This window comes from Xenopus tropicalis, chromosome 2 (assembly GCF_000004195.4).
Source record: "Xenopus tropicalis strain Nigerian chromosome 2, UCB_Xtro_10.0, whole genome shotgun sequence".
Lineage (NCBI taxonomy): Eukaryota > Metazoa > Chordata > Amphibia > Anura > Pipidae > Xenopus > Xenopus tropicalis.
In genome coordinates, this window is record NC_030678.2 from 60,769,697 (window position 1) to 60,796,394 (window position 26,698).

The window sequence follows — 26,698 nt, forward strand, 5'->3', positions numbered from 1 at the left end:
GGCGCATCAGTGATGTCACTGGCGCGTGGCAAACATGACACACACCACTTGTCTTCTCCTTCTTCTGCCCACAGGCAACCACCGTCCAGGCATTCAACTGGCATCTGGCAGCAGCTGCACAAAAAAAAATATGTGTTTAAACAGAATGGGCTTGCGACTTGAAGAACCCAGCAAGCTGCAGCTGCACAAATAAAAAATAATACATATCAAAACAAGCAATTTTAATTTTTATAATAATTGTATGGGCCAGGGCCCCAAATTACACATTAGTTTATATTTGAGAGTGGGAACAGCCTAGAAAGAAGCGGGGAAGTGTAGCCTAGGTGCCTCACATCTCATTCATCTGCCACTGCGGATACGGGTATAAAAAAAGTTAACTTTTTTAGCACGACTTGAATTACGGAGCATTGGTATTCGGAACAGTAGCATCACCCACGCAAAAGTTAAAAATCGATAGCTGTACACGTCAGGTTAGAAAAAACTGTTTCATTCTAAAAACCCCGGAGCAATCCGAGCTTTATTTGTAGATTTTTGCACCATCAAAGCACGAATTATGACCTTCCGCAACGCAAAACAAGAAATCCCATCTGAAACTGTTGCACAACAGTCCGCTGCCCCTAGAAATATGTCGTCACCTGCCCACTTCCGTTTCACGTCGGAAGTTCCACCTCCCTTCCAGTTGTGCCTTGCGCTTCATTCGAGTTGGGGCTAGGCCAGTCGGAGCCAAGATGGCTGATTACGAAGATCGGGTGTCTGATGAAGAGAAGGTAAGTATTAAGCGCATGGTATGCAACTTCATGTAGTTACTTTTGTATGGATTCTCTTTCTGCTCAGGTTGCCCTGGCTAAGGCGCCATGCCAAATACGCTCTTTTTCATATTTTGCTCCTAAATGTTTACTTCCCTCACTTTTTAACCCTATATGCGAGGGTCTGCTTTTCCTCAGTGAGTACATTTGTGCATTTAAGGCTGAATGCGTAGAAGTAGTCCCTGATGCAGATATCCTACATCTGACTATGTGGGTCTCAGAGTACGCGTAAATACATGTATGTCACTGTCATGCCGGCGGGGAAATATTATTATCGCTTGTGGGTTGTGTTTGAGTAATACATACGAAATAGATCTACAGTGGCTTTTATACGTGTGTGTTTGCCATTTGGCTTGTTTCTTTGGTGTGGCTAGGGATTTTCCCAAATCTCTAGGCATAGGAAGTTCAACTTTGTTTTAGATAATGTTTAAAATGAATTCAGCAAAGAGAGTATGTAACTGTGTTATGCTTACATTTTCTGAGGTGTAGTAAATTTGTGAGCATTGTCACCATATTCCATGCCTGGAGTCACAAGGAGGTGACACAGGTAGTATCAATAGAGCCCCTCCCTCTTGCTACATTGTATTGGATATATCCTTATTAGAGAACAAGTTTGTTCATGTATTTTTTATCGATATATAATTTGTGTTTACTGTTAGTTTTTGACTTTAATATTGTAACATTTTAGCCTTAATAGTTACCTTCAAGTATTTTGTCCCTTTAATGTTTATGCGTGGAAATTAACTTAACAAGCAAATGAGATATCTGTAAGTCTGGTTTACCCAAAGTGAAATGTCCCCAGGGTTTCATACTAGCATTTTCTGCACGCTCCAGCATGTTTTGCATACTTCTGCTTGTCTCCACTCATGAACATGGGGGCACAATATTGCTGTGTAGTACATATACACTTTCAGAGTGCACAGTATTTCTGTGTGCGCCCACTCCTAGGGTTTCTTCTAATAATAGAACAGAGATCAGAAAAGAGCTTGGGTCTGTATTAGGCTTACTTCAGCATAGCCCTTGCTGTCTACTGACTGATACAAGAGGTCAGGCTTGCAAAAGGTCTTTGCAATAAGTCTTCTTTTCTGATAGTATGGCAAAGCTTGGCATAATACATGTCATGTCAAGGGATGCAATGCATCTGTTTTCTCACTTTTGTTTTTAAATGTTATGTGTGTATATATTCTTTAAAGAGGTGACGTTTACAATAAAACACAACCATCTACTGGAAGGACAATGAACATCCCCTATTGCCCTCTACGATATTTGTCTAAAAGCAAGGGCTTATCAGGCTCAATGCTGCTTTAATAGGCAAGAATAGCCTAGAATTACTGAAAAGATTAGCTTTTAGGATCACCTCCAGCACTTCTCTGCAGTGGCAATGAAACACAGGTGCAGTATGAAGCAAGGAGGGAAAGGAAGGGAGAATACCTTTTTAAAGATGGCTGCCTGTTCAAGAAAACAGAAAATGTGAAGTAAGTGTGACTGAGTAAATATTTGATTAGGTGAGCCAAAAGTGTGGCGTTTTTACTAAACAATAGGAGGACTATTGGACAGTATGCTTTTTAAATTTTGACTTGCATTCTCCTTTAAATCTCAGTATGGCTTAGCTCAACCACCAGCGTTTTGTAAAAAGTTTTACAAAATTTATCATACAATCTTATTTTAGGGGGATACTTATGCCCCCCCAAAGAAAAAAAAGGAAAGACCTGCTGAAGGTAGTAACTATTGTAATCATTCTTATGGGCACTTTTTTATATATTTTGTTTGTATGCTTTTAAATGGGTAGTAAATTACTGTTGAACAGGTAAAAATTAGAATTAGAACCTGACCCAAACATGCCTGTTTGTTTTCCCACCTGGACTGACCTGCAGTATGCAACCATTCACTTTAAGCAACAGATTAACATAAAAAAACAACAACCAATAACCTTACAAGAGGTAATGAGGCCCTGCCCAAAGGAGCTTACTATCTGAAAGTATGTGCGAAAAAGGTTAAATAATAAACTGGCACTGTTGCAATGAACCATATGCTGCCACCATGCAGTTTGTATATGCCATTCATTCTAATCCACGTAGCCTGTAGTTTTCCTAATTAATCCCCTTTCCTAAAATTGTTTTTTGGTTTCGGGAAGTAACTCTGTAGTTCTTCTTGAAACACTGTCATGTGTAATCCTTAGATTTGTAACTATGTCAAAAAAATACACTATAGTGATAGTTATTATATTGCAACAAATGCAGCTCCTTTTCTAGTGTAGATGCTACAGCCTCACAATCTTAAAAACCTAATGAAGCACTTCCTGTCCTTGCTTCTTGCCCAGGCCCAGCATTTTGTGCTTTACCCAACCCAAAGTAGTGTGTGTTTGTACGCTCACCCATTTATACATTGGGGTCACCTTGTGACTATCCAAACATTTATTCCCCAAAATTTAAAGCCACACTGAAATACGATCCTACCAGTATATAGGCACAGACCAAATGGAGTTGAGTATTCTGAAAGAGAGTTCATTTGCAGTCATGCTAGTTTTGCTCAGTACTGATTATGTTGCCAGGTTTTAAGCCAATCAGATCACAAATGGGTGTCTGTGCAGGCAATTGAATCACTGGTGGAAAAGCATACACAGTGCTTCGTTTTCTAAAATCGCCCAGTTTCCTGTGCAGGACAAATCTCCCCATATGCCATTGCCCTTAACTTTGTCCCATATTAAATCCGTCCTAATTTTTTACAGATGTATATTCTATTCCTAATCAAAGTAATTTTGTCAGTATGATCAGGTACCTTTTGGCTCCGTTATGCCTTTTGCGAGTGAGACAAAGGTGTGATAAGCTAGAGTACTGTTTATTAGTGTACTCTAGTCTTGTAATCAGGCTTTCTGCAGGGCTCGATTATAGCTGCCATTACACGTTGGTGATAAAGCTTTTCCCATCATTTTTTTTTTAGCAACTTTATAATTGTAATTATCTGCTGGCCATCACCAGCAAGCAGAATTGGTGTTTTCACTGACAGAAGAGAACATGTCAAATTATACTTAAGATATACATTTTATTCCACAGAACTATATTATGTAATGGAACATCGCAAGTAAGACAGGTAAAGAGAGAAAACTGGAAATATAAATGGATATAACCATGATAATAAGAAGTGGTTTGGGAGTGGTTTGATTCTGATTCTTTCAATTTGAATAGTCGCAGCAATATTTTTGCAAAGGTTTGACCATAACCTGTGTAGTTTTGCTCATAGTAAATTGGTCACCTAACTTGCAAAAGATCAGAGTTGGGCATTTACTTTTCTGAAGGTTGCTTCCTAGACACAGTTTACTGAATTGTACACAGTATTTTTACACTGTTTGAGGTGCATGTAATGTCATTTTGTTCACCTACACATCACAGTAGAAAATGTAGCAACACACTTTTCTCTTAGCACTCTTTATCCCATCTGTTGGCAAATATATCACACAGTGACAGCATTGGAAATCAACACAAGTAGCTTTCTGCAGCTGTCGTATGATAAGTGGACAAGCATTCATTTTAAAATAAAGTACAGGTTGTAAGAAAATCTACAGTTTGGGTCTTTTTATGGCTGCTCTTTTTCACTACTAGGTCTCTTGGTTCTGACCATTTGTCAGTGATGTCAGACCATACACAAATGTTTTCTTGCACTAGGCCCTATGTTTGTATGGGAGTGATTTTCTTTTACTATTGCAAACCATCTGCTTTCCTCTCTTTTTATTAACGTTTTTCATCAACTATGTATGCATGCAAGTATTCACCTGCATTAACCTAGCATAATTTTTTTTTTTTTTTTTACAGTAATGTTTTTGAAGGTGGATAGAGCTTTCCTAATGACCTTTACCAGAAAGTCATATTCAGGATTAAAAATATTTTCCATCCTTTTGAGTCAGAGAACTATATGTTTGCATGAGAATTGTTGTTTGTATACACCCCAACATCACAGAAAGCACACCCAAACGGGAATATGTTAGTAAGTAGGCCACTTCACAGCAAAACCTTGAGATGAAATTATTATTGTAACAGAAAAATGTCATGTAAAGGCATAGCAGGCTGCAGTCAGAGTTGTCACGCCAATAATAAAATGAGTGGTTTGTTTACATAAAATATCCTATGGGGTAATTAAGGTTGACTAGCTGCTTCCAAATTTACTTTAGTACAGGTGTGAGACCTGTTATCCAGAATGCTCGGGCCTGGGGTTCTCCGGATAAGGGGTCTTTCTGTTATTTGGATTTCCATGCCTCAAGACTACTAAAAAGAATATTGAAACAGTAATTAAACCTGATAGGATTGATTTGCCTACAATAAGGATTAATCAAGTACAATGAACTGTTTTATTATTACAGAGATATAATTTGAATTACTTGATTAAAATGGAGTCAGTGGGAGATGGCCTTTCCCGTAATTCTGAACTTTCTGGAGAATGAGTTTCCGGATAATGGGTCCCATACCTGTAATTTAATTTTTTTTTTGTGTGTGTAGCTTAAGAATTTCATAAAAAATGTGGGTAAGGTTTTATATCATTGCATAAAAAATATTTGATTTATATTGGGTTACATAGGACTATATAAAGTAAACGTTGGTGCCTTTTTGAATTCAGTCATAAAACCTTTAAAGTTTTAACAGTTGTATTCACTTCTGCTTGTCAAACAAAAGAACGGTTTCTACATGGCAACTGAATTTATAATAAATACTAGTGTTTTTTACTGGTGCTTTATGCAAGTCAAGACAGGAAATGCGAGTTTCTTCTTTTGCAGTGTTAACCCTTGCACTTTAGTGTTAGCTATTCTGGAACCAATCCTACAATCTTTTAATATCAAAATATATACCATAGTGATCAGTGACTTATCCTTGTCTGTCCGTTAATGGGAGCATTTCTATGGGAGCATAGAAATTGCACAGCTGTTCCATGCAATAATATTCCAGTCACTTTAGCTAAAAGTGAACTGTATCTTAACTTCCTTTTTAAAATACTGTAGTATATGAAACGTTGCATGGACAGTAAATTTAACTTGTCTGCATGTTGTCAGAGTAATGGGAACCTAATTGTGTTGACAACTGTTTGTCAGACCAGTGCTGTGACTTGGATGTAATTTGTTAAATTTCATCTCAGACAGTTTTCCTTGTGTGCAGGAAAATGACAAACAGATTACCTACAGCCTTTTTAAAACTAATTTTCTGGGGTTACAGTACAGTATATGAATCTGGGATATGTTTAAGACTTGCTGGATAATAGATACTGTTATTGTGTTGGAGATACATTGATTCTGAACTGAAATTTGAACTTTAAAATGTTATAATTTGATGATTAAAACCAAAATTAATGTAAAATTACTCAGAGCAATTCAAAATACTCTAAATACAATTTGCATACATTTTGCATTAGTTTTTATGACATTAGCAGTTTTACACGGGTAATATGCTTTTTTTAACAGAAGTACTGAGCTACTATACTGTCTAGCCACCTAGGGTTAAATTACTGTTAAATTACTTTTGTCGGGATGAGGAGCGCATTGCTGTGTTGATGTGGTCCTCGTCCCAGCAACTTGCATCCCGTTATTGTGATCCGATATCACACATCTTAAGGTCGCTTGCTGACCTCGCCAAATTAGTGAATCTTACCGTGTATGGCTAACTTTAGTCGACTTTTAGATTTTAAAGCTAATAAGTTGCGAGAGAAAACTCTGCAGAGGTGCTTCCAGAAATGCTACCTGCTCCAGTCCTTTAACCTCTCTTCTGAGTCTGAGCAAGATGGATACATGTACGTGACTTTTATTTCTTATTCTCTGTGCATTGAATTCTGTAGTCCAAGGGCTAAAGGATGGAGTTGTGGTGGTTTGAAAAGTGCTGTTAGTAGGCTGGCAGATAGCAATTGTGTGGATAATTGTGCAGCAGAGGGCTTTGCACAACAGAAAAGCTGCATAGATGCAGTTGTGTGAATAAATAGGCCAACTATAGTCTTTCTGGTATTATGCTAGAGATTCTGCAAATTTCTTCCATAGAATTCCAGTGTGATTTCACCCACTGCCATCAGGCACAATATTTAGTGCCAGGCACTGTAGGCGCAAAGGCTGGAACAGCGTATTAAAATGCAAATTAGCACAAGTTGCGCTGAAAGAAAAGGAGTGGCAAGCAACTGCCCATGTGCTTCCATTGTACACAAATTAGCTGGTGTAACATCCATCTCCTATAGATGCAAAATGTAACAGCAGTCCTGCACTTAATGCCTGCTTTAGTTAGGTCAGCACCCTTATACCTCATGTAATAGTGGAGGAGCACCCAGCAAATCAATGTACAGAGCTAGTATAGACAAAGAAGTGGGTGCAAATATTGGATCAGTGTTGATGCTCATTCAAAATGTATTAATTATTACCTAAAGAGGTAGTGTCCATAACTTTGTTTTTAATGTTAGCATAAATACAGCATTTCTTCAAAAGTACCCTTGTTTTTATGTCACACAGATTTGCTGTTTTGTCTTCAAACCTTTCATCAGGGAACTAACTCATTTTGTCAGGCAACTGCTTTAGCAAAGTTTATTATAACTGCCTGAAACTGGAAAAAAAAACCAAAGCAGGAAGTGTGGTGCACATACTGCTTAGAGCAGCGGCAGTGCATGTAGCCAGATGTAGCGCTGCTTCACTGTGTTGCGCAATAAGTTCTTGGCAGCTTCTCCTTACCAGTGTTCTCAAGAGTTTGTATGTTATACAGTTTCACCAAACTGATTTCTAGAGCTGTGCTCTAAATTTCACATTAAGTGAACTCCATTGTCTAGTAAACCCGAATGTGCAGCAAATGCCACTGGGTGTATTTTTCTGATGTAGAGATTCAAGCAGTCCTGTACCATTTCCTAAACAAATATGGGTGATCTGTAGTACAGTCAAACGCTGAATACCCTAGATCAGTGATCCCCAACCAGTGGCTCGTGAGCAACAAGTTACTTCCCAACCCCTTGGATGTTACTCCCAGAGGCCTCAAAGCAGGGGCTTATTTTTGAATTTCTGGTTAGTAGTAGAACTGGGCGGTATGACCAAAAATTTATATCACAGTATTTTTCAAAATTATATCTGTGTCACGGTATTTGACGGTATTTTTTTTTTCCATGCATGATTAGGTGTTAACCCAATTTCCTAATAAATTAGAGAATAATTACTGCAGTATTGAAAATCAGAGTCAGGCAAGCGAAGGATCGGCAACAGAAAGTCGTAAGGTAAATCAGGCAGGCTTAGTTTCCCAGGCAAGGCCGCAGACAACATAGCACAGGAGGAGGCGTTTGATAGCTTTAAATACCCCCCACCCATGTGCAGAACCGGCGCCGTCAGCGCGTCGCGGACGTGCACGCTTTGACATGTACATGTGCTTTGACGCACGCGCACACAAGGAGGCGCGAGACTGGCCCGCACGGATGAGTACCCTGACACCCCGGTATTGCGGTATCTGAAGAATGAATATAGTTTAAAAAAAATAAACACCGGTATTCGGTATTAAACGGTATATCGCCCAACCCTAGTTAGTAGGCAAGTTTTGGTTGCATAAAAGCCAAGTCTAATGCCAAACCGAGCCTTCTGTAGGCTGCCGGTCCACATAGGGGCTATTATGTAGCCAATCATAGCTCTTATTGGCACCCCCAGGAACATTTTTCATGCTTGTGTTGCTCCCCAACACTTTTTCCATTTAAATGTGGCTCGCGTGTATAAAAGGTTGGGGATTCTTGCCCTAGATAAACCTCATTTATAGCTTGAGCCTTTGTGATTTCCTTTACCCTGCTGTGTTTAGTAACATTTTTATTTAGTAACATTTTTATTTTTATATTACGTTCTAATCTAAAACTATACCTAATCTTGATACTTATGGAAATAAACTAACAATTTTATATAGATTCCTCACACATGTTAAAAGCTGTACAGTGCAATGATACTGTACATGCTTACTCTGCTGTATCATTCTAAGAAAAGCATATGCTGCAGTTTGAACACCATCTAGGGCAGGAGAAGTTGTAAAAGAGAAGCCTGCTTGGCTTGGGTTACTTTTAATTCCATGTACTGTTGTTGTATGACAGCTTGCAGTGGCTATTCTTAAGGGTTCTTGTATAAAATGCGGCTTTTTGAGAGAAAATCAACCCCCTGAAAAATCAATATCAATAGAATAAAATGTACTTGACCTTATTTGTGTAATTTATCAAGAAGGAAAGCAAAATTCATAGTAAAAAGGAAATCCCTCAATTTAGTCTTAGAACTACCTGTTCAGTATATGAGTGAAAAGGATGTTACAATGATTCACATAAAACCTACCAATGAGAACAAAAAATGATTCTCAAAAGGGGACATTTACCTTCCATAAAGACTCGTACACATGGGTGTTTAGCCCTGCGGTGGCATTTTCCTGTGTTTTACCAAAGAGGAGCATGGGACAAAACACAATTTATACTTTATCTGCCCATGCTGACACAGTTGCATGTAAGTGCCAAATGCAACATGAGCCCTTAAGCTGGCCGAGCGCGCACATACAGGTCCTTCTCAAAAAATTAGCATATTGTGTTAAAGTTCATTATTTTCTGTAATGTACTGATAAACATTAGACTTTCATATATTTTAGATTCATTACACACAACTGAAGTAGTTCAAGCCTTTTAGTGTTTTAATATTGATGACTTTGGCATACAGCTCATGAAAACCCAAAACTCCTATCTCAAAAAATTAGCATGTATCAAGGCACCTCAGTGGGAAGTCTGTGGGAAGGAAAAAGTGTGGCAGAAAACGCTGCACAACGAGAAGAGGTGACCGGGCCCTGAGGAAGATTGTGGAGAAGGACCGATTCCTGACCTTGGGGGACCTGCGGAACCAGTGGACTGAGTCTGGAGTAGAAACATCCAGAGCCACCGTGTACAGGCGTGTGCAGGAAATGGGCTACAGGTGCCGCATTCCCCAGGTCAAGCCACTTTTGAACCAGAAACAGCGGCAGAAGCGCCTGACCTGGGCTACAGAGAAGCAGCACTGGACTGTTGCTCAATGGTCCAAAGTACTTTTTTCGGATGAAAGCAACTTTTGCATGTCATTCGGAAATCAAGGTGCCAGAGTCTGGAGGAAGACTGAGGAGAAGGAAATGCCAAAATGCCTGAAGTCCAGTGTCAAGTACCCACAGTCAGTGATGGTCTGGGGTGCCATGTCAGCTGCTGGTGTTGGTCCACTGTGTTTTATCAAGGGCAGGGTCAATGCAGCGACCTGGCACCTGCTCACAGTGCCAAAACCACTGGTAAATGGTTTACTGACCATGGTATTACTGTGCTCAATTGGCCTGCCAACTCTCCTGACCTGAACCCCATAGAGAATCTGTGGGATATTGTGAAGAGAAAGTTGAGAGACACAAGACCCAACACTCTGGATGAGCTTAAGGCCGCTATTGAAGCATCCTGGTTCTCCATAACACCTGAGCAGTGCCACAGGCTGATTGCCTCCATGCCACGCCGCATTGAAGCAGTCATTTCTGCAAAAGGATTCCCGACCAAGTATTGAGTGCATAACTGAACATAATTATTTGAAGGTTGAATTTTTTTGTATTAAAAACACTTTTCTTTTATTGGTCGGATGAAATATGCTAATTTTTTGAGATAGGAGTTTTGGGTTTTCATGAGCTGTATGCCACAATTATCAATATTAAAACACTAAAAGGCTTGAACTACTTCAGTTGTGTGTAATGAATCTAAAATACATGAAGGTCTAATGTTTATCAGTACATTACAGAAAATAATGAACTTTATCACAATATGCTAATTTTTTGAGAAGGACCTGTATATATTTGTACAAAATGATGGTTTGATTTTCGAACAATGTGTGGGCTCCAAATTATCCCAATAATTTTCGTACCATGGCGATTTTGTTGTTTAGTCAATCAGACAGGTTAGAAGATTTTCATAAAATCTCCACCTGTATTGTATATCTGACGATATCCTTGTAGGAACCTACAATGCATTTTCAATAAGTCACTTTTGAACAACTGGTTCATGTTCAGAACATTGGATTTGGCTTTATTCTACAATTTCAGTCTAAATGTTAGTTTTAGATCATTGCATTTAAACATGTGGTCGATATCTGAACATTTGTTGGAAGAAGACTAAAATCTAAACATGTATGGCCAACTTTAAACAGGCTGTTTCTCCTCCTACCGTTCCAAAATAATCACCTCCAAATTAAATACAGGTGCAAGAGAATTCTGCAGTGACGAACATGCTTACTAGCTCTACAACAGCCCTCTCACTGACCAAAATATCCATTGGATTGGTTTAAAACCCTATTAGACAAAGACCACATTGCCGCAGTGATGTGTTTTCTTAAGATCCAATCATTGGCCTTAGAGCCAAACAATCATACATGACCCACTTTTGTTCAGGTCAAAGTCCACAATTTTGGTGACCACACAAAACAATTGGCTCTTACAGTGTATTCTCGGTTGTAATCTTTGCTACAAATAGATTTGTTGTTAATTTACTAAATATTTCATGGAACAATTATCAGTGCTTGTGAATTTCCTCAGGTAATTTGCCTTGATCATATTAGGAAGTTATCAGGGGTTAGGGTTAACTGAATTTTTATCAATGCCAAATTGCTACATGTTGCCTTAAACCCTTTAGGAAGAAGACACACGGTAAATAGTTGCCGTTATTTTAATACTCAGAAGTTAGGTTAATTAAATCTGTAACAGTTGTATGCACAAGTTGACCTTACATTTCATAGATATAGTAGATCAGTGAACAGTCTATATGTTATTTGGCACACAGGAAAATGTATTGAATAATCACTTCTCTTAATAAAGGGTCAGGTAATTTCTTATGTGAAAATTTATATGGGAAAAAATTATTCCAAGAAAATAAAAAAGGGAACTATTCACTCTTTTTCTTATAGCCTTACGAAGGTTCCTCTTTTACAGGACAGGTTGTAGTTAGTGCTCCTTGTGAGTTCACAACTTTCTTCTAAAGCAGCTCTGTCCTAAAGGGGACCAGATAGAGCACGCGTGTGCACAAACACGTTTTATTCATATTGAAAGTAGTTGTATTTTTATATTTGTTTTATACAAAAGTCCCATAACACCACTTTTGGTTATGTTGCAGGTGCGCATTGCAGCTAAGTTCATTACCCATGCACCCCCAGGAGAATTCAACGAGGTGTTTAATGGTAAGTTAATGTCCATATTTGTATTTATTTTCATGCTTAGGACTGTGGCACATGGCATAGTGTGGGATTTTTTTTTTTTTTTTGTCTCGGTAATTATGAGCTCAGGAGGAGGAGACAAAACATCTGTAATTATTTTTGTGCTTGCACCAATGCTTGGGGTACTGGGACATAAGTAGATGAGTTGCCAGTATTTTTTTTTCTAGAAAAGTTGGTCACCCTAGTGGGCTACAGAGCGATTTCAGGCAGTTTGATACTAAAGATTTGTTACCCAAGTGACACAGTCTTACACAAGGGCTTTCAGATGACTGCCCTTATTGAGGCTAGGTCGTTGTCAGGAAAGGTATTTGTGGTAATCGGCTTGAAAAAGGAACTAAAATGTTCTGAAAGCTTGCTGTGATAATCTTAGTTAGCCAATAAAGATATCACCTTTATACCACTTTTGTTATTTTTTATTTCAAAGGGGTTACCCTGTAAACATTTTGACTGGCTAGCATAGTACATCACTGTTTCCTGCTTCATGTATGGAGGCTCTTTCCCTTAAATTCACGCATGTTTTGTGCCAGTGAATATGCATACAATTGTTATTCAAGTGCCTAGCCAGCCTGTACATATATAGAATCATTACATCCATGGGCCCTTGTTATAATATCCCAAATGTGCTGGTATTTAGTGTTAGACATTTATCTGTGTAATTGCATTTAAGTTAAAAGCTTGACATATTTATTTCACTTATATTATTTTTATGGGCAACATAATCTTCAATGGGCAGTTTTTAAATTGTTTTAGTATAGTAATCACTGAGATGTTTTGAGGTAGGGAAGGATCACATAGAATTATGCTTATCTGCCCTTCCCAAGAATTACATAAGTCAACGGGATTAGTTTTCTTTTAACACATGCCAATTACAGGTTGTAAATACAGTAAATAATTGGCCGTTAAGCTTTGTGTGCTTGTTGTGCTTGGCGCAGTTCCTGTGAACACTTCCATCTCTTAGGGCTCTGGCACATGGGGAGATTAGTCGCCCGCGACAAATCTCCCTTGTCACGGGCGACTAATCTCCCCGAACTACCATCCCACCGGCGAAAATGTAAGTCACGGGTGGGATGGCACACGCTGCGCAGGCGATTTTGGCAAATTGCAGAAGTTGCCTCGCCTGCGCAGCGTGTGCCATCCCAGCGGGAGCCATTTTGTCAGAGGTTCCATATTACTTTGTATATCTGGCAGCAAAACAATGTACATTGGTTTTGCCATTTATACTACTGCAAGTTGTAGATTTTAACCTAATTTCTACTTCACAGTTAGCCCTGCATTTTGTTTCTTATTAAAATCACTCTGGTTTAGTTTAAATTTTCATTTGCTCACTAAACCTTGAGACCATTAGAAGTAATGGTAATTATCCACTATTTTGAAAAGTTTCTTTTTCTGAGGGAAGAATGACTTAGGTTCAGTTCTCTTTAGCTGGTTTACAAGTGCAAGCCAAAATTACTATTCATTATATTGATATTTTATTATTATAATGTTTTATTATATTTTTATTTATGTAATTTCAAGATATTACCCAGTGCTCTAAAGACATTGTTTAATCATTCACTTCATTCCCTATCCCACTGGAACTTAATCTAAATTCCCCGCCACAGACACTCGCAAGGATAAATTTCATTAGAAACTAATTAACCTAAAAGTATGTTATTGGATGTCTTGCAGATTCAATTATAGGTATATAATTTATATTACTCTCAGGACCCTGAGAGTAGTTATGTTTAGATTTCTTAAATAGGGCTCTTCCAGTTTGCAGAATAAGAATACATGAAAGGTAAAATGTATGTAATTCACTCGTTATTGGTATGCCTGATATTAGTCCTCTATAGGCACAGAAAAATTGTAGTGTGTTTTCCTACTTAATTCCAGACTTTTATGGATCAAGATTCTAATTGTGGTTTATTATTTGCTCACAATATAAACTCAAAAAACAGTTGCCTATTAACCCTTTAAAGGAACAGCAACACCAAAAAATGAAAGTGTTTTAAAGTAATTAAAATATAATGTACTGTTGCCCTGCACTGGTAAAAGTTGTGTGTTTGCTACAGTAATACTACTATAGTTTTTATAAATAAGCTGCTGTGTAGCCATGGGGGCAGCCATTAAAGTTGGAAAAAAGGAGAAAAGGCACAGGTTACATAGCAGATAATAGATGACCTCTCTAGAATACAATAGTGTTTATCTGGTATCTCTTATGTGCCTGTGCCTTTTCTCCTTTAAATGGCTGCCCCCATGGCTAAACAGCAGCTTTGTGTATATAAATTTCTGAGGCAAACACACCAGTTGTACCAGTGCAGGGCAGCAGTATATTTTATTCTTATTACTTTTTATACACTTTCATTTTTTGGTGTTACTGTTCCTTTAAGTGCCAGCTTAATTTTCACCAGATGTTTTTTGTGCTTCTCATTTTAGAGGCATTTCATGACACCTAGTAGGGGCGGAATTTTAGTTTAACTGTAAATCATTTTTTCAGGAAAACCTGGGCTTTCTAAATCTAGTTTTTGTGTACAGGTATGGGATCTGTTATCCAGAAACCCATTATCCAGAAAGCTCCGAATTACGCAAAGCCTGTCTCCCATAGACTCCATTTTAATCAAATGATTCATAATTTTAAAACTGATTTCCTTTTTCTCTGTAGTAATAAAACAGCACCTTGTAATTGATCCCAACTAAGATTTAATTAACCCTTATTGGATGCAAAACAATTCTATTGGGTTTAATTCATGTTTTATTGATTTTTTTAGTAGACTTAAGGTATGGTGATCCAAATTACGGAAAGACCCCTTATCCGGAATACCCTTGGTCCCGAGCATTCTGGATAATGGGTCCTATACTTGTATTTCCACTTCTCAAACAAGATTTAGAGCTCTAAATATAAAAAAAGACAAATTGTTTTTTTTCATGTTGTTTTTAGGGATTTATGCCACAAACATTTTTATTTTATCAGCAAAATTTCAACTGATTCAGAAATCCTTATGTCTCTCAAACTTGCCAATGACAGTTATGTATAGTTTTATGGAAATCTCTGACTTATATAGATTAAAAAGTCAAAAACCAGCAGTAAATTACTTTTTTTTCAAAGCATTACAGCAAAATATGGTGTTCTTTAGATTCTGAATCCAAAAATTCTAAAACATTAGGTTTACCTCAGGAAACCATACATTTTTCAAAAGTACTGCCAAATCCAGCAAAGCAGCAATGCTTTTCTGAGCTTAGCAGTTTCTATAAACATTTATGGAAATTCTAAAAAAAAATTGCCTCAAAGCTTCTACTTTTAAGCACCTTATCTCCCACATAACATTAGGTACCTATAACATGCTAGGGGTCCATTTAACAGTTTAATGTCCAGTGTGCATAGGATCACCAAAGTATTTGGCATATAGAGACCCCAAAAAGAATTTAGTGGGGTAAAAACACATAAAAATACAAATAGGTAAGTTGACCCCAGAACAGTTTGATGCCTGGTATGTATAGATTTACAAAACTAAGTGGCGTACAGAGGCACCCAAATGAAATTGGTGCATATTAATTTTCACGTCTGATGCTTTGGCTGCTGCACTAAGCACCCAGAATATGTATTATGTGCTATAAGACCCACTAACAGTATAGAGACCCTAGAAAACCATTTTCAGAAAGTACACATACTGACCAAACAAAAATGGGTAAATAGATCTTTCTACTGCAAACTACAAAGCTATGCTAAACATGATGGTTTTCATTAATTTTTTGATCTTCACAAAGCTTGCATTTTATCCCATTATGTACCCTACATTTTGAAATGTACAAACATGAAACGTTCCAAATATAAATGCCAGGGGTCTGCTAAACATGTGTGATGGCCAATGTGCATAGATTTACCATTCTGTTTGGCATACAGAGGCACCCAAATTGATATAAAACAGACAGAATTTCCATAGGCACAAATTAGTAACAAAGAACAATATAAAATGCAATAAAAATAAAATCAATGCTTTTTTTTTGTTTTCTACTGTAATCGGCAATCAGAATCACAGTTTGAATATTTTAGCTTAGTCAAATAAGTTTTATGGACAGAAACAAACCAACACCTATACAGAACTGAAAATACAGTAAAATCAGGAAAAATGCAATAAAGTGGCTAAAAATTCACCAAAAATTTAATATAATCACTATAATATTATACAGAAGGAATTGCACAGCACGGTTAGTGAATAACGTATTCACTAACCGTACTGTGCAATTCCTTTGGCAAAAAAATCCACAATGTTAAAAAAACAGCCACAAAATTGTGTAAGTGTGTATAGGTGTGTGTACACTTGGCAAATTGTGAGTTGTGTGAATGTGTAAAAGGATTGTTAATGAATAAATATTTGGTTTTGTTTTTCCATCATTTGTTTTATGTACTTATACTAAATTGTTATTTTTACAGATGTCAGACTTCTACTCAACAATGACAACCTGCTCAGGGAAGGAGCAGCCCAGTAAGTTGCTTTTTTGTTCATTTGTTTTTTATTCATAATTTATTTTTCTTTACCATAAAATTGTATTTTGCAGAATATGTTCATGCATACAAAATGTTATCCAGGCTTTTAGAATAAAAAAATAATGCCACATTCAGCCTCTAAACTTCTATTTATATACCAGTCTCTCATTCAAACCACTGGCTGGTTGCTAGGGTAAGGTAAATAAGACCCTAGCAACCAGATACCTGCTGAAATACCAGACTGGAAAGCTGCTGAACAAAAATCTATATGATTTAAAAACCACAATTTAAAAAAAAAAATGGAGACCAATTGCAAATTGTTTAAGAATATCTACATCAAGCTAAAAGTTAATTTAAAGATAAACTACCCCTTTAATATAAGTTACTTCTATGTTACATAGTTAATGTGGGTTGAAAAAAAGACCATCAAATGCAACCCCTTCAAATAAACCCAAGTGCACATGAGTTTTACTTTTAAATGTTACATTACTTGCTGGTACTGTATAAATAAAATATGCACTTGGCATCACAATTACCCCAAGCATGAAGCCAGAACTACACAAGAATTGCTTTATATCTTGGAATGGAGTCAGAATCCAGACCCCAATCCACAGATCCAAGTGGCTGGACTTGAAAAAGGTGGTTTGCTCCTGATCCCAATGCAACCTGACAGAGTTTGAGCTGTTTTGTGTCTACATATGCAAAGCTGATAGAGACCTATCCACACAGACTCAAGACTGAAAATGCTTCCAAACCTGTATCTACTAAATAATTACCTTTGTTTCTCACATTTTAAACCAAAAATTGTGCTCCATTCTAATAATTCCCGTTAGTCCTTTGTTAATTTTAGTAAAATTCTGTTTAAAATCCTATGCATATGCATATTTAGTCCTGGGTCCTACTGTGAATAGTGAAATTCCTATGATCATCCACAAATGCCTTCTTATACATAAGGTTGTGCATCTGACTTTCTGAGTGGACTTTCTCATTAATGCTATACTGCTGAAACCTCATCAGTAACATAAACTACTGTACTACTAATTTAACAGAAATGTCCAAACTATTGCCGGTTGGGTAATTTGCTCCAGAAAAAACCCCAGAATGATTTTATGAAGATTTTATTTATGATCCTTTGCCGTTATTGTCGCCTATGAATTTGCAAGGGTTCATAGTAAATATTCCTTTGAAAACATTTTGCGTTGCAATAAAAGTGTCAGTGGTGAATCTTATTTATCTTACCGTATGCAGCCCAAGATATATTAGCTTTGCAGTGGTTTTGATAAACTTTCCACTATTTGGCCATCTGAGGGCACCTTTGAGTTTGCATATGATGTTGCCACATCTGTGCAGGGATGGCTACTCTTCTCTAGGAACAATGTGCTATTCTGCTAGTATTCTGTAATCATCTAAAGCAGGGCTGTCCAACTGGCGGCCCACGACCCCCCTCTGTGTGGCCCCCCACCTGTCTGGCTGCTTTGATGGCTTACCTTTGTGTAAGCTTTAAATGGTATCAGTACTGTGATTAACTGGCCCCCTGCATTGCTAACACCTCAGATTCAGACTGTAATCCCCCTGCATTGTTTAATCATGTAATCCCCTGTACTGTTCACACCTTTTAATGTCTGCAATGTTCATCCCCTGCATTGTTCACACCTCAGGCTGTAATTACCCACATTGTTCACCTATTCACACCTCAGACATTCCCTCTGACACATCCAGCATTGTGTCACTGTATGCTGCCTGTGTGTGTGTCATAGGGCAGGCATAGTATGGCACACATAGGCAGGGGAGGGCAGGAATAGTATGGCACACATAGGCAGGGGAGGGCAGGAATAGTGTGGCACACATAGGCAGGGGAGGGCAGGAATAGTGTGGCACACATAGGCAGGGGAGGGCAGGAATAGTGTGGCACACATAGGCAGGGGAGGGCAGGAATAGTGTGGCATACATAGGCAGGGTAGGGCAGGCATAGAATGGCACACATAGGCAGGGTAGGGCAGGCATAGAATGGCACACATAGGTAGGGCAGGCAGAGTATGGTACACATAGGTAGGGTAGGGCAGGCATAGTATGGCACACACAGGCAGCATGGGGAAGGTAGAGTATGGCAGACACAATCAGCACAGGCAGAGTATTGCACACACAGGCAGGGTAGAACAGGCAGTACTCTGCCTGCCCTATGCCTCCCCTATGCTGTCTGTGTGTGCCATACTTTGCCTTTCCTTATGCTGCCTGTGTGTGCCATACTTTGCCTTTCCTTATGCTGCCTGTGTGTGCCATACTCTGCCTTCCCTATGCTGCCTGTGTGTGCCATACTCTGCCTTTCTTTATGTTGGCTGTGTGTGCCTTACTCTGCCTGCCCTATGCCGCCTGTGGTAGGTGAACCTGGCAGGGGTTTGTTCTGGAAGTTTGTTAGCATTTGGAAATAGTCATTATATGGTCCCTGAGTTGTGTAATTATGTGCTGGGAGTTGCTGTGTTATCCACAGAGGAGGAGGAGGAGGCATATGGATTAAAGCATATGTCTTAATATGAGATAATATAATTCTTTCACATATGAATGAAGGGTGATATCCCTTCAGTGAGCACCAACCATTGGGTTTTTGCTGTGTTGCCACCATTAATGTGGGGACGGTCTTAAAAGCTCTTGTGATAACATGGGTGTAGTTTGAAGTGGGTGCAGTTTAAAAAAGGGGAGTGGTCAAAACTGGCTTCCATTATAGGCCCTCCACCATGTAGGCCAGAAGGATTCCGGCCCTCGGTATCACAGAAGTTGGACAGCACTGATCTAAAGGGACAAGATGTATATTAAACAATGGTTTTAAACGGGGTGTGTTGTCCCTTTAGCTTTTTGTAGGATGCAAAAATTACTAATTCATTTATTATTTTTCTGGCCCAAAATAAAGTATTATATATGTATACTCAATACAAAAAAGATTAATATGCTTTGTGTTTTGTGTCCCACTAGTGCTTTTGCCCAATATAACATGGATCAGTTTACACCTGCTAAGATTGAAGGCTACGATGACTCAGTGAGTATATTGATTATTGTTTCCTATAGGTATAAGTTTGTTTGTGTATATATTTGTGGTATGCACTGTGCAGCTGTTGCAAGTTAAATAAAATGTTAATTATATTGATCAAGTGCCATTGTTAAGTATGGCTGAACCAGTTGTTAGAGTAGCCTAAACATGCTCATTTCTATGAGATTGCTGGTGAGCTTCAGAAAGATCAAGCAAAAATGTTAGGCTTCCAATAAGGTGCCCTGTCGGTCCTCTTCAAGCTTTGTAAAGTGTTCAGTACACATCTGTTGTTTTGTTTTTGATGAATACACTAAAAGTGGCCAACAGATTGCATACATTGCCCCATTTCTACAGTTCACGCGGCTCCTCTTTATTTCCTCATCTACCAATGCCCCATGCACAGACTGGCGGTGCTTTAGCAGATAATTTTCACACCTGCAGGATTCTTGAACCGACCAATATCTATAGTACACGAATATTGGTCAGGATCCGTAGGCTGCCAAATATACACAGAATGGATTTATCTGTATCTGCTTGTATGGCCAATTTAACATGTAGCAGCTACTCAAATTTAAAGAAAATGGTAATTCATTACAAGGTGATTGTGCTAGGTGTTTCCTAAAGACAAATTGATACCCAAAATAATGCTTTTATTTTATACCGCCTTTAACCTGGTATAACCCACGTGTTGAATTCAGGCAGGGAAAAAATTTAGACGTGAAAAGTAGTGAAAAAGCAGTGCACTCGACCCCAGGGAATGGGTTGTTTCTTCAAACTGACTCTATGCCAGAATTTGACTATGTTAGGCTAATGCCAGACAAGGCGTAGGGTGGATATTTTCAGCAAGCAAAAAAGCTCTTGCTGAAAATTCCGCCCTACGCGTCCTACATGTGCCTGCACCCGAATGAATGAGATACGCTCAGGTGCAGGCACATGTAGCCGATATACGCATAAAAATGTGAGATAATGCGAAGTCTTGCGTTTCTATGCGTATATCGGCTACATATGCCTGCACCCGAGCGTGTATCATTCGCTATTCCGCTTGCCGAAAATATCCGCCCTACGCCACATCTGGAATAAGCCTAACATGTATATACAATCAATACACAGCTTCATAAATGAGCATGATTGTAACTGATGTTTAATCCTGTCAATACCAGCTGAGTTACACACTGCATCTGTGTTAAGTGCCTCTCTTTGCATTTTTCTACCAACTATAAATATGCCTTCCAGGTGTTGCTTACACAGTTAATGCCAAAGTTACAGCTACAGCTGTTTGCTTAATTTCATATATATATATATATATATATATATCTCAAAATAAAACAGCCAGCACCAAGGGTCTTTGTGTTTCAAAAAATCTCTTGTGTATTATAATTGCATGTACAATTACAAATGTACATGCAATTATAATACACAAGAGATTTTTTGAAACACAAAGACCCTTGGTGCTGGCTGTTTTATTTTGATATTTATATGATATCCCGTGCACAGGGGCAGATGTATATATATATATATATACATATACATTTGGGTTTAGCTGTTATATTTATTATATATTTATCAAATTAACAGTAATGGGCACTTTTATTACAAAATGGTCATAATTACAGAACACTTAACCAAAGCCAAGATGTGTTAATGAAGAACCAACAGAAAACTGTTAAACAGCAAATGGGTTTGCGTTGTTTAAATCCAACCCCGTGTCTATAGTGCAAAGCAGCTGGATTTGCGAAGTAATCTTGAATGCATTTCACCACTAGCTAAGTGTTCAGAATGTTCAGTGGGGCCGTTGTGATTGGATAATGAAGATTGTTTAAAATGCTGGAGAATTTCCTACCTCTCATTTGAACTGAAGTAGTCAGATGAATTGCAAAAAAAGAATGCTTAGCTTGTCCAGTTGCTTTAGACTTAACACAAGATACTGTACAGTTAGAATAGGGATGTGGGTTACACTATACAGTTAGAATAGGGTCAGCGTTTCAGTCTGCCACTAAGACCTTCCTCAAGGTATGTCTTTACTGTACAAATGTGTTGTTGCGGGGACGTTTGTTACACTACTAGTCTCTCTGCAATACTAGGTACTGTATATCATGACCTGGATGAATAAAGGCCTTCACAGACGTCTAACACAATTCTTCGTTTTGTATAAGTTTGGATAAGCAGTGATAAGTTGTTTGCTTTTAATTTATTCATTTTAAACAAAATGCGGATAGAGAAGTAAGTGAGGGATGTTTGTGACATACTATTTGCAATTTCATCAATAGGTCCTTATAACAGAGCATGGAGATCTTGGCAATGGCAGATTTGTGGATCCACGGAATCGGATTTCCTTCAAGTTTGATCACTTAAGGAAAGAAGCTAGTGATCCTCATCCTGATGACAGTGATGCATCTTTAAAATCCTGGAGAGATGCTTGTGATGTGGCCTTGAGGGCTTATGTAAAAGAACACTATCCGAATGGTGTCTGCACTGTTAAGTGGTTTAATTTTCCTTGCATGATAAAGCAATCCATTATTATTTTCACATACATTGTTATTTATGTAAGTTATTATAAATAGTGTAATGTTAAATAAGCTTTTTAAAAGAGGAGGCTTCCACCTAGAAAGAACAGAAAAATTAAGTGAGTTTTTTTTTTTTGTTTTTTTTTATTCATAATCATCAATACCCCCAATAACAAGTTTTTTCATTACACTGATTAATATTTTTATTGTAAGGATAGAGAGAAGTTTTTTGTTTTTTTTTTTACCTTAGGTCATATGCTATGATCTAACACCACTCTCTCTTTTTTTCCATTTATATATAAACCTTAAATCAGGAACTAAATGCTGTTTATCATGCTTTTAGGTTTATGGAAAGACAATAGACGGACAACAGACAATAATATCTTGTATTGAAAGCCACCAGTTTCAACCCAAGAACTTTTGGTAAGTCTGTGCTATCTGCTTCAAAGACAGTCAGCCTTCTGCAATGATGGTGGAATGCCATCATTTGTACAAGTCTGTTATATATACTATATATAGTTTTTTATTTGCTACATTTTTACATAAATGTAAATAAAAAAAAAAGTAGCATAATATGTCTATGCAGGGGGTATTGTCTATTATCCGGAAAGTTTACTAGTACAGCAGTTCCACATGTCTCCTATTTAAAGGGACAGTAACACCAAAAAATGAAAGTGTATAAAAGTAATTACTATATAATGTAATGCTGCCCTGTACTGCTACAACTGGTGTGTTTGCCTTAGAAAGACTACTATAGTTTATATAAAGAAAGCTGCTGTGTAGCCCCGGGGGCAGCCATTTACAGGAGAAAAGGCACAGGTTACTTAGCAGATAACAGATGAAACCCCATTATATTCTAAAAAGCTTATCTGTTATCTGCTATGTAACCTGTGCCTTTTCTCCTTTTTCCCAGCTTCAATGGCTGCCCCCGTGTTGACATAGCAGCTCATTTATATAAACTATAGTAGCGTTTCTGTTGCAAACTTACCAGTTTTACCAGTGCAGGGCAACAGTACATTATATTTTAATTACTTTAAAACACTTTCATTTTTTGGTGTTACTGTTCCTTTAACCAGACAATTTCCAAAATTTCTGCTTTATATGCGCTTTTTACATCAATGTAAGGGCCAGCAGTTGGCCAGGATTTTTTATTTTCAGCCAGTCATCTTTCATCTTAAAGGTGAAAAGGCCATCTAAAGCGTTATGGGGAGCCTTGGTGTAAAAAAACAAAAACAAAAAAAAACATATTTTATGACACAGCAAGATCATCTGAAGATATTTTCTGTTAATCTGTTAATATTTGGCATCTATAACTTTTTGTAGTTGAGAACTCATATCTATGGGATACTGCTCCAATGCAATAAAGAAACATATTTTACCGGCAATTCATAGGAGCACAAAAAAATCCCAACTTGTCAAAGATACAATAAAACATTGTTCCACTCTTGCTCAAATAGTGGCGTTTCATTTAAATTCCCATTACTGTATTATAATATCTTTGGTTTATTTCTGATGTTGCCATTGCTGGGAACTGGGAAAAGATGTGCTCAGAGACCTAATGGATACCGGGTAGCCTATATGCATAAGGAAATTTTTGGACACTATGAGCAAAAATGTTGCATAGAATTAGAATATATAAATATATTAATGTTACTTGATCATTTTACTCTTTTCTAACCTGCCATGTTTCAATTTTTCAGGAATGGTCGCTGGAGATCTGAATGGAAATTTACTGTCTCACAATCCACTGCTCAGTTGGTAGGAGTTCTAAAGATTCAGGTTGGTACCTGCAATAATGTAAGAAATGTGTAATATTTTATTATTATATGTTCTGGGGCAGTGTACTTAAGGCTAATGCCCACACGTTGCGTATTCTCAGCAAGCCAAAAAAATGCTTGCCGAGAATACGCACCTATACTTAAAAAAACAAAAACAAAAAAATAAAAAAACCTTCTACTTGAGCCTGCACCGGGAAGCATTGAATACTCTCGGGTGCACATGTAGCGTAGTTTTACGCTATGTGTGCACCCAAGCATATTCAATGCTTCCTGGTGCTGGCTCAAGTAGAAGGTTTTTTTCAAGTGTAGGGACGTATTCTCGGTAATTGGTTTCTGGCTTGCCAAGAATATGCCACGTTTGGCATTAGTTTTAGGAACTTCATTTGTGGTTGCATGTATTGCCAATTTTGCTATTAGATCTTGTCAAGTCCAGTAATGCTCTGTAGATTTTTGATTGAGAGTTAGCCTCTCAGTCAGTCTGGTTGCTAGGGGCTCTAACACTGGCGGTATAAAAATATTTAAAATAATATTTAAATGAAAGAAGTCTGATTAAAGAGGTAGCTTAGATTACTTGCACCTGCAGCATATTAAAGTTCAAGGCAAAAGGCAAACAGGTCTCGGGATTCATATGAAGAGGACATTTGTCAGATTGACACTCATGCTTCTAATTATTTATGTTGGGTTGAAAAACTCAACATACTGTTCTTCGACTTTTTCGACTTCTATTCTTCCGCTTTTTCTTATTATTCTTAGTGCCCCCCATATTCTAAAGGCTTTTCTTCCTACAGTTTTAGGGGTACAACACCCAAACTCTCCACACTTCTTCGCCCTATAGCGGAGCAGGTTGCTTGTGCTTTTCTAAGCGATCCCGCCCCCAATCTTTATGTGGCACCTCTCCGAACACCCCGATTTTGCCATTGACTTTGACAGGGAAGATTTTCAGACTGCTGCCAATCTTACAGCTTTGAAGCTACACCCCCCCAAACTTGAATAACATAATAATGGGGTCACCCCGAATGAAACGGCGACATTTGTTGGATGACCCCAACATGGGCGGGACCAACAACAGCCAATCAAATTTAACCCATTGACTTTAATGGGGAAATTGAAACTGCTGCCAATCTTACAGCTTTGAGGCTACACACACCAAACTTGAAAATATATGATTATTGGATGCCCAAAAGTGGGGGGAGCTGTGAACAGCTAATCAGATTTTACCTATTGACTTGACGGAAATTCAACCTGCTGCCATTCTCACAGTAATAATACCGGGGTCCCCAAACTTTGCAAAGTTAGGCACCAGGTAACTGCGGTTCAAGGTTAGAAAAAGTGGGTGGAGCCACCAACAGCCAATCTGATTTCACCTATTTACTTTCAATTGGGAAATCCAACCTGCTGCCATTCTCACAGTATTAACACCAGGGTCCCTAAACTTTTCACAGTTGGTCAATAGGGGACTGAATTTTTAGGTTTTAAAAAGTGGGTGGAGCCACCAAGAGCCAATCAGACTTCACCTATTCAGTTTTTTTTGGTTTAAATTTAAAATGCTGCCTTTCTCACACTATTTATGTCAGGGTTCCCAAACTTTGCGCAGTCAGTCACTGGCTGACTGCGTATTCAGGGTTAGCACAAGTGGGCGGGGCCACCAACAGCCAATCCATTTTCACCCATTAAATTTCATTGGTTTATATTTAAACTAATGCAATTATTTATGTATTAATTCCAGGGTTGTTAAACTTTCCAAAGTTAGTCACTGGGTATTTGCCGTTCAAATTTAGAAAGAGTGGGCAGAGCCACCAACATTTCACCGTTTTACTTTCAATGGTGAAGTGTAAAATGCTGTCAGTCCCACAATTTTTATGCCCGAGTCCCCAAACTTTGCGAAGTTGGTCACTGGGGGACTGCAGTTGACAAATAGGAAAAGTGGGTTGGGCCACTAACACCCAATCAGATTTAATCCATTGAATTTTATTGGTTTAAATTTAAAATACTGCCTTTGGGTGCCCACTATTTGTCACTGGGTGACTTCAACTCAAGGTTAGAAAAAGTGGGTACAACCACCAATCACACTTTACCTAATGACTTTTATTGGTTTAAATTTATACTTCTGCTGTTCTTTAACTATTAATCCTAGGGTCCCTAAACTTTGTAGAGTTAGTCACTGGGTAACTGCAGTTTCAGGGTAGAAAAAGTGGGTGGCGCCACCAACCGCCAATCAGATGTCACTCATTGACTTTCAGTGGGGAAATTTAAATTGCTGCCATTCAGACACTATTAAAACCAGGGTTCCCAAACTTTGCTATATAACTGTGACCCAAGGTTAGAAAAAGTGGGTGGAGCCAACAACAGATTAGATTTCATTCAGTGACTTCATGTTTTTTCAACCCAACATGAAGTTTGTTCTCACACTTTCCTTTCTAGTTATAACTGTAGTCATTTTCCGACACAAAAGTATATAACAGTTGAACCTTTAAAATGGTATAAAAAGAGTTTAGTTCATGACAATTTGTAGTAATCATGCTTTCATTGCTACAGGTTCATTACTATGAGGATGGAAACGTTCAGTTAGTTAGCCACAAAGATGTTCAGGAATCCTTAGCAATCTCTGTAAGTATAACATGTTGAAAAATGCATATATTGGACATATTTATATGTTGAAGTACTTTTTGTACACTGTCGAATTTTAGTTGTCTCTTATGATTACAAAAAATGTTTGTGCGTACATATTGTTGCCGTATTCTACTATATTTATTGTTAGTGTTTCTTTTTACTTAAAGGAACAGTAACACCAAAAAATGAAAGTGTATAAAAATAATTAATATATTATATACTATTGCTCTGCACTGGTAAAAGTTGTGTGTTTGCTTCGTAAACACTACTACAGTTTATATAAATACCCTGCTGTGTAGCCATG

The 26,698-nt window shown here is 38.0% G+C and overlaps 1 protein-coding gene across 1 annotated transcript in view; it reads left to right on the top strand.

The window, feature by feature from the left end:
• Window positions 1-665: 665 nt before the first annotated feature.
• Window positions 666-26,698, top strand: part of capza1 (capping actin protein of muscle Z-line subunit alpha 1) — a gene marked incomplete at its 5' end in the record, with an annotated part of 29,238 nt that continues 3,205 nt past the window's right edge. The window contains 8 exon segments of the mRNA NM_001017324.3: window positions 666-767; window positions 11,916-11,979; window positions 16,427-16,478; window positions 19,448-19,511; window positions 21,770-21,976; window positions 22,350-22,429; window positions 23,707-23,785; window positions 26,320-26,391. Of these exon segments, the coding sequence (NP_001017324.1) occupies window positions 729-767; window positions 11,916-11,979; window positions 16,427-16,478; window positions 19,448-19,511; window positions 21,770-21,976; window positions 22,350-22,429; window positions 23,707-23,785; window positions 26,320-26,391 (657 nt within the window).